General features: G+C 58.6%; 1 protein-coding gene across 1 annotated transcript; it reads right to left on the bottom strand.

Annotated features, from left to right (window-relative positions):
* On the bottom strand, positions 1–8539 carry ARRB2 (arrestin beta 2; the record flags this gene model as incomplete). The annotated part of the gene is given in 16 exon segments (XM_079726266.1): positions 1–602; positions 896–950; positions 1065–1144; positions 1305–1388; positions 2043–2180; positions 2475–2547; positions 2835–2919; positions 3251–3386; positions 3520–3587; positions 3962–4021; positions 4247–4271; positions 4273–4501; positions 4733–4777; positions 4890–4950; positions 5593–5623; positions 8517–8539. Coding segments are annotated over 16 exon segments (1287 nt in total). The 3' UTR covers positions 1–508.
* Positions 8540–9178: the final 639 nt, after the last annotated feature.

Raw genomic sequence — 9178 nt, 5'->3', positions numbered from 1 at the left:
TGCCTATTAAAAGGTTTATTTTCTTCTTTATGCTCAGAAGCAAAGAACTGGCCTTGCCCCCCAAAGGGTCTCATCCTGAAGGAATGGGAGGCAGAGATAGTGACAGGAGGGGGTGTTGGTGTGAGGTTGAATGTGGGAGCTCTTCCCCCCCTTTCCCTACTATCCTCTTCAGTGTCCCCCTCCAAAAAATTTAGGTACAAACCCAGCTTGGCACCCACTGGGGGGCTGGGGAAGCACAGCCGTAGTCAAAAAATTAATGCCCACGATCCACAAGAGATGGGTCCAGTGTGTATCTGGTGGAGGATGGGGGAGGGAGGGAGGGGAGGGGTTGGTTGAGGAAGCCGCTGGGTGGAGGGGAAAGGAAGAGAGGCTGGGATCCCCCCCAGTGACAGTGGGGGTCTTGGTCCTGCCCCTACGTCTCCCAGCACCATCCGCTCCCTTCCTCCAGCCGCCCTTCCTAGCAGAACTCGTCCAGCACCATCCGCTCCCTTCCTCCAGCCGCCCTTTCCTAGCAGAACTGGTCGTCGTAGTCCTCGTCCTTCATCCCCTTCAGCCGAAGCCGGGCAAAGTCCTCAAACACGATGTCGTCATCTGTGGCATAGCTTGGTGGTGGAGAGGAGGGGTGAGGCGAGGGCTCCAGCCCTCCTTCTCCACCCCCCACTCCCCTCCCGGAGACAGAGGTGCTGGGGCAGCCATGGGGCTGGAGGTATTTGCAAGAAGGGACAGAGAAGGGGAGGTAATCGGCTGCTCACATGGCGAAGTCCTCTCGATTGGATGCTTCAACCATCCCTCCCCCAAAAGAGAAAAACAATGAGGGGCAGAGGGGAGGTCTGAAGGTTACAGGAATCTGTCCAAAGAGAGTCAAAGCTAGGAAGGTAGGGGGTGAGTCTCTTACTTGGTATCAAATTCAATGAGGTTGGTGTCCACAGGGGCATCTGTTTCAGGAGCAGCTGAGGGGAGGAGGAGAGTGGGGGGGTGGGGGGTTGCTGAAAGGACCGGCTTTTTCCTCCACTGGCCTTGCTTCAGGCCTTCCCTTGCGGGGCTTGGGCGGGTGGCAAGCTCACCTGACTGGGGTCTGGGGAGGGTGATGTGGTCATGGGGTTTGGGGTGCATAAGAACAAAAGGCAGCTCCACGGAGACATCCCTGGGGGGAGAGAGGGAGAGAGAGAGAGAGAGAGAGAGAGAGAGAGAGAGAGGCACGGTGAAGAGATGACACTGCAGCGGTGAAGAGATGACACTGCAGCGCCAGAGGAAAGCCCTGTGCCACCGCCCCACCCCCAGGAATCCCCCACCCCAGCACTCACCCGCCTCGAGACACCACCAGCTTCACCTTGACCCTGTAGGACACCAGGATTCCCAGCACCTCCTTGTTGGCACCCTCCTTAACGCTGCAAGTGGGAGGAGGAGTTGGACCAGAGCCCATTGCCCCGCACCCTAGGCTGGTCTCGTGTAAGGTACCCGGCTGCGTCCTTCCTCCCATCTTGTCAGTTCTCTCCAGTAAAAGCCCAAGTCCTTGTGACCCAGCAGCCCTCCACTGTCTTGCTCTCCATCAGCCCTCTGACCTCACTTCCTGCTCCCACGCTGGCCTCAAGGCCTGCTGTGTGTGGTCGTGTACAGAGGCGCCAGTGTGGGTGAAATCCAGCCCACACTTGGCGGAGCTGTTCCGAGAGGCACGGGGCCCGTAGAGGCCAGCAGTGGCTCTGCGGCGCCTCCAGCCGCCTCGGACACACGGGGCCGTCTGCCTCCGCGTCTTGCGCCTGTCGTACCCTCTGTCCTGAGTGCTCCTCCCTCTGGATTACGCCCCCCCCGCCCCCACCGTGGCTTTACATCTCCTTTCTCTGCCTTGCTTTTTCTCCTCAACACCGATGACTAAACATGCTATATATTTTGCCTTTTATCTGATCTGTCTGGCTTCCGTCTCCGAGAATGTAAGAGATGTTTTGGGTCTGTTCTGTTCACCGATAGAGCCTGGCACACACCTGGCGTGGAACAAGTGTCTGTCTCCTGTGCTGCAGGACTCCCCTCCCCCAGCCCCCCCTCACATGGTGCTGGATGCCAGGTTGGTGTCCTCGTGCTTGAGCTTCCCATCCAGGGCGAGACCACGCTTCTCACGGTTGTTGCTGAGCAGGGGGGTTATGGTGTACACCTTACAGAACGTGGAACTGGGCGACACCTGGTCACTGGGGGGTGGGGACAAGAGAACGAGACTCTGGGGGTGCAGATGGGGTGAGGGGGCAGCTCCCACCCCCAGCAGCTTCTCCCCGGTCACTAGCCCCTGCCCTCTTTGGGCACAGGTCACAGGGAGGAGGTTGTGGCTAGACCTGCTCAATAAAATGAGCAGCTCAGAGCCACTCAGCTGGAGCGAATGCCCTTGTAAGTGGAGACAGTTCGGGAAGAATTGCCCCCCAACCTCACGTTCCCTGGGCCTACCCTTCTCCCCTGAGGCTGGGACCCAGGGCTGTTGTGCTACTCACTCTTGCTCGATCTGAGCCACAGGACACTTGTACTGGGCGGTGCTGAAGAGGCAGATGTCGGCGTACTGTCTCACTGTGGGGTGGGGTAGGGCCAAGCAGCTCCACATGGAGTGCCGGCAGCGCCCCCCCACCCCCCGCCGCCAACTCTAGACCCAGGCAAGGGCCCCTGCCCCTCCGATGACCTGCACCCTCCCCCTAGCAGTAAACCCCACCCCCATCTCATACTGGGACAGACAGCCTGAGTCCTTTGAGCCCCTCGGGTCTCCCCACTGGGCTGTGTCCTGGGGCTGAGCTGATGCCTGAGGCCACATTTGCAGCAACTCCCTCCCCTAAGACACTTTTCCAACCCCCATGTCCTACCAGAGACTTTGATCTTCTTGACAGTCTTGGTGGAGTTGTTGGTGACGTGGACATTGACATTGAGGGGCTCCCCATGGTAGTACAGCTTTTGAGGGGGGTGGTCAGGTTAATCGGATCTTTTTTCACTGGTCCCATTATTAATGTGCCCCCTGACACACACACACACACACACACACACACACACACACACACACACACACACACACACACACACACACACACACACACACACACACACACACACACACACACACACACACACACACACACACACACACACACGTGTACGTTGCTGGGCCTCCTCCCTCTAAACCCAAGCCCACCCCCAGCTAACGCAGCCTCCTTTAAAAACACCATCCTGACATGTGGCTTCACCCCTCCCCACCGGGTCTGCAGCAGCTGGGTCCCCACCCCACCTCCTTGTCCAGGGAAGCCTCAAGGTGGAGGGACCGGTCAGACATGAGGAAGTGGCGTGTGGTTTCAGCCGAAGGCTGGGGGCCGGGTTTCTCTGGGGCAAACTGCACCTTTCGGATCACCAGACGCACGGAGTTCCTGGGGGCAGAGATGAGGCGCGAGAGGGTCAGTCCTCAGATGCCCAGACACTGGCTCCCGCCTCCCACAGGGGCCTGGGGCTCCTGGGACCCAGAGGGAATGGTCAGACCTGAGGGGAGGTTGCTTCTCTCACCTTTTGTGGCTTTTCTCTTCTAGTGATTTGGCACAGAAGGCTCGAATCTCAAAGTCTACCCCACAGGCCTTGGGAGGGGGAGAAAAGGTCACATCTTACACAAGGCCTCTGCCACTGCCGCCACTCCCTTCCTTCCCACTTCCCTGTCTTGGGCATGGACTCTTGCCCCATCGTGGTCTGAGGGGCGTAGGGCCTGGGTCTTCCGCCTCTGCCTCCCCGAGGCCCGGCCCGGCAGAGGCTCGGTCCTCGCTAAACAAGGTGAACCCCTCTACTCAGGGCCATGCAGGTCAAGAGCAGGAGGTGTCGCAACTGAACAGTGACCATTCCATACACCCACTGCCATCGGGGACATTTCCCTATCCTTAGTCCCACCCTGACGTCTCCTCCCGCACGCCCCCCAGGTGGGTCCCCTGGCTCTTGCTGGACCCTGTTCCTCCCGTACCTTCCCTGTGTCCTCTGGGCCTGGCTGCAGGGTGACGGAGCAGGGCAGGTTCTGGGGTATCTGTGGCAGAAGAAAAGAGTTCAGTTCTTCCAGAAAGCCCCGGAATCTTCCTCCCAATCTCAAGAGGTTGGAGGACTCCTGGAGAAGAGAAAGGAAAAAGGAAGGGGCCCCGGGGGGAGGCAGAGAGGCAAGGGCTTCCTGAGTGCAGGGTGACCCTGAAGGGGCGGGGGGTCTAGGGTCCCTCCTCACTGTTTCTCCCAGACCTGCCTGTAACAGGTGCCTCACCACCACCCCCAACACAGTCCCAGACGCCTTGCTCTGCAGAGGGTGGGGGTATCCTCACGGTGAAAAAAAAGGGGTGGGCATGCTTGCCCAGCTTCCTCAGCAGCCGGTCCTGCAGGCGGGTGGGGGGCCGGGGCGGGTTGGGCGTTGGGGGGAAGGCCTGGTAGTTGGCGATGAACAGGTCCTTGCGGAAGGACAGGCCCAGCACATCCAGGTCTTCGCGGCCATAGCGGAAGGCACAGGTGAGGGTCACAAACACTGGCAAAGGTGGGCAAGGTAGGGTGGTCACGAGCCCCCCTCCCACAGTCCCCCCACTTCCTAGCAGCAGCTGCTCCTTCCTCAGCAGCATAAAACCTGCCTGAATCCTACTCCTGGCTTCCGCCTCGGCCCTCCGTCTCCCCAGGGCCCCTCTCAATGCCAGCCCATTTCATTTCCCCACCTCCCTCTTTCCCTCCCTCCCCTGGGGCCCCTGGACTCGGGGGCCAGTACCTTTGCGGTCCTTCAAGTAGTCAGGGTCCACTAGCACCACGCCATCTGGGAAGGGGACACATGAGCTCAGTTCCTGTCAGGGCCTCTCCTCCATTCCTGGTCCCAGGAACTTCCTCCCCTCTTGGGGCACATGATGTCACTTTCTGGGTACACTTACCCACGGGATCCACTTTGTCAAGGTGATCTACAAAGTCCCGCTTGCCCAGGTACACGGTGAGCTGAGGATGCAGAGGGGTCACAGGGAAGACTGGGTAGGCGGCTGGCAGGGCTTCAGAGCCCTCAGAAGCGGCTGCCCTGACCCTGCTCTTCCCAGGCTGGGGTATCTGATGGAGTTTCTCCTGGTTTCCTCCCAGTAGGGTTGGAAGAGGAGAGTGGAGGCCTTGCCGGACTAGCCAATCTCGAGGCGTTTTAACGGCTCCCTGATATCTTTTCGCACTTCTGAACACCAGTCGGGTGTGTATATGTGTGTGCGTGGGTCCAGAACCTGGCGCTAGGCAGGCAGTTAGAGAGCTTCACCGCAAGTCCTCAAGGACCTCTGGGATAAACAGGCCATAGCCTGGGGGGATGTTATCTGTTCCCAGCCCCAGGTACCGTGGGTTGGCTCCTAAGAGGGCTCCAGGCATGAGCTTCTGGCCCCTCCCCCTTGGTCTCAACTTAGGGACCCAAACTGAACTGAGCCTGTCCCCACCCAGCCCTGTTGCTGGCTCAGGCCTTTGCGGCAAAAGGGGCTTCAGGAGGGAAGGAAGTCGGCTCTTAGCTGTCACAGGAAGTGGGGAGCTTGGGGTTGGGGATTGTCTAGGGGCAGGCTGGGCCTTGTGAGGGCCCAGGGAGGGTTGGGAGAAGCACTGTGGGAGACTCACCTTGCAGTTGGGACTCGACTTCTTGAAGACCCTAACAAAACAGAAAGGGAAACCCCACTGCCTCCCTCAGACTCAGCAGGGACCCCGGTGCCAGGACCTTGTCCCTCCCAGCCTGAGAAGCAGAGCTCACCCGGGATTCCTGCCTGGAGGCTTTGGGGCCTTACCTAGCCCTACCTGTTCCCACTTCTTCCCAGAAGGAAAGGTAACCAGAGGTCCTTAATACTCCCAGCATGGCAGCCCCTCAAAGCTTGTTGCCATGGCAATGCCCCCCCCCCCCGTAGTTCCCCTCCTCCCATGGCAATGGCCACTGGTTGCCAGAGGAACCACTCAGGCTCTTCCCAGAGGACCTCCCCCAGGGGAACCTGAATGGGCAGGTTGCAGTAGTGTCTGTGTAAGGCCTAACTCTCTTTCCATCTCTGGTCTCCACCTCCCACAAGAGCTGGAGTACTTGAAAGAGCAATGGCTGTAAAATGGCTTCTATTATGGGCAGCACCTAAGTGTGACCCTACTCTCCATTAACCTCCAACTGTCCCCATCTCTGATCTCAGCAGCTTAAAAGCTTATTTGTCTTTCAAGGCCCAGCTCAGATATCACCTCCTTTAGAAAGCAGATCCAGCCCAGACTCTGGTCACTCCCTTTTTTGGGATTCCTGTCACACATTGTTTATGCTTTACCTATGGTGTGATAGCGTGCAAGGGCAGTTAGCTGCGTATCATCTATCTCACCAGATAGACTGTGAACAGCAGAGGCCTTATTAATTTGGGTGTCCCCAGCACAGCACCAGCCATGAGACAAACATGATGATGCTGGCCAACATTTATTGGATGAATGGTCTATGCTCAGCACTGTTGCAAGTATTTCATGTGTGTTATCTCATTTAACACTCTTAGCAACCTAATGATGGAGGTCCTAATGTTCCTATTTTACAGGTGAGGAAACTGAGGCACAGGAGAGGTCAGTTATTTTACCTAAGGTCACAGAGAGTGTAAGTGGTGGAATTTGGGTGTAAACAGGTATTCTGGCTCTTCATCACTAAACTATTGTACTATCCTGCCTCTGTTATTGGCATTAGGTTTGTTGGAGTGAAGAAGATTCACTTTCCAGTTGCTGAAACAATCTAAGCCTGGACTCCACCCATTGCTGGGAGGGTAGGGAGGTGTCTGGCAACCCCTGTGTCCTGGCCACTGTGGGCCTATTCTTTGCTGCACCATCTTACTCCTCCCAATCCACTCTGCCTCTGTAGTGATATCTGTGAAGGGTCCCCAGGTAGTAGAAATTGAAATCCTGCCAACTGGCCCATCCCTCCTCCAACTCCACCACCCCAGTTTTTGCTATAACAACTTCACATGCCCCTTCTTCCCAGAAGGCCAAGCTATCCAAAGACTATAAGGCATAGGGTATGGAGGCCCCCAGGTATCCCCATCTAATAAAGAAGAGCAAACATTGGTAAGGTGGCAGCTAGGATAAGCACCCTATCTCCTGTCCCCACTTGGGTGCTGACTGCTGTGGCATCCTCCAGCTCTCCCTCCCCTTTGCTTCTAGTTTTCCTCTTTGTCCTAGTGTTTCTTCCTATTAGGAGTACTGGCAGAGGGTTGGGACAGCCACAATCCGTTGGACAACTGGAGTGTGGCTCTGGGGTAATTGCCCTGAAGCAGCTGCAGGGCACCTGCCCTTTGGATCCTAACCCAGCCAGCCTCCTGCGAGCTAGGGAGGAGCAGTGTGTATACTGAGGTTGGTGTGACCAGAGAGGTACCCAGTGGGGGGGGGGGCAGCAGAAGCAGATGCCCCTTCACACTTCCTGCTATTCTCTCCATTTCCTGTGGCCCAGAATTTGATGGGGGTGGGAGGAATTGTGCCAAGTCAGCAGTCCCCCTTTGGTCCATCCGTCCCCCTCCCTGAACCACATAACGGAAATCTGGGGCCTCCCTCAAGTCAGCAACTTCCCCTTTCTCTGTGTTTAACCCCTAATCCAGGACACCAATCCTCCCTCCGATCATCTCTCCAATATCAGTTGACTTGGTGCTCAGAAACCTATGCTTTCCTACTCTACGGGTGGGGAGTGGTAGGGCTGGTAAATTTTTTTTGCAGAACAAGTGACAGATCAGAACCAGGCCCCCATTCCTGATCCACTCCAGAGAGAAGCAAATAGCCCCAATCTTTTTCCTCTTTTGCTCTTGCTCTCCAGGGACTCAGGCGTTCACCCACTGCCCCCTTGGCGGTGTTGGGTCACAACAGGAAGTGGATTTTGCTAGAGACCAAAAAAGAGAACTCGGGGTGTCAGTGGAAGGAAGGAGCCTCGATTGCACAGAAAACATCCGGGGAGTGGATGGCGTGCCCAGGGCAGATACAGCTTCCCCTCACCCCCGGGAAGAGGGGGAAGGCCCAGAATCGGGGAGGGTCGCCAAGCACTCTGCTCCACCAAGATGAAGCTGTTGCTCCTAGCAACCCGGGGAAAGGCAGAAGTTTGGAAGCGGAGCCACCCGGCCCTTGGGACAGGTTGGGGCAGCCCGACTGCCTGTGGGTTACTGGACAGGAGGCTTTCCAGTGGCTCGGAACGAGTCTAGGGGGGATCCCCTCCTGGCATCCAGCCTGCCCATCCCCGTCCCCTCGGGGCCGGCTACCTGCTCCGCCCTCCTCCGCCCCTGCATCGCAGCCTGTACCGGAGTCGTCCGGCCCCCACATCTCTGCGAGAACCCAGATGCAGGTTTACTGATCCCCTTCAGCACTCGCTTTCTGCAGAGGCTGTGGCATGCGTTCCCCTCATCATCCCCGAGGACCTAGGCGTGCGGCCCCGGATGGCTGTCCCCTAGGGACCCAGGAGTCCGACCCCCGGATTCTCTCCCCCGGGTCCCTGTCTGGGGACCGTCCCGGCACCCGCCCCGAGCCACCGCCCACGTCCCGCCGCGTGGCCCCACCTCTCTTACCTGGTCCCGGGTTTCTCCCCCATGGTGCGCGCGCCCGCCGCCCGGTTCGCGGCTAGCTCGCAGCCTCCTAGCCCGCTGCCAGGTCCCTGCTCCTCCCCGCGCCACTGCGCACGCGCGCCCCCGCTCTTTCTCCACTCCCCCCTCCCCTCCTGTTCCCCCCCAGCCTCGGATCCTGGGGAACCGAGGCCAGATGCGTCAGCCCGGATCGCGCGCGCCACGGCGCTGCCCGCCCTCTCTTCACAGGCACGCGCGGTGATTGGCTCCACCCGCTCCCCTCCGCGCTCCAGCCCCACCCTTCCCGAAGGATCCCTCGCTGGCGCGCGCTGTCCCTACACCCTGCTCTTCCCGCCCATCTCTCCGCCCCTGCGCACCCGCTTAGGAACTGATTGGGCCTCCTCAAGCGAAGGCGCCCGCCTTCCAAGAGATTAAAGCCCTCTGATTGGCTCCCTGCATCCAGAACCCTGCAGGGGTCCCCTCCCTTTTGTTTGCTTTCTCAGTGGCGGTGGAGGCGAAGGCGGTGGTGGGGGCGGTGCATGAGCTCAAGCACAATCTAGGAAGGAGGATGAGGGGAGACACACGTGGGTGAACGGTTCCAGTTGCGTGATGCTCGCCTATTGCGCGCCTCTCACCCGCTCACCCCGGAGCTTGTAGATGTCTTTGGT

Source organism: Hyperoodon ampullatus (assembly GCF_949752795.1).
Source record: "Hyperoodon ampullatus genome assembly, chromosome: 19".
Taxonomy (NCBI): Eukaryota; Metazoa; Chordata; class Mammalia; order Artiodactyla; family Ziphiidae; genus Hyperoodon; species Hyperoodon ampullatus.
Note: the sequence above shows the minus strand (reverse complement) of the source record. Positions and strands in the feature narration are given on the sequence as shown.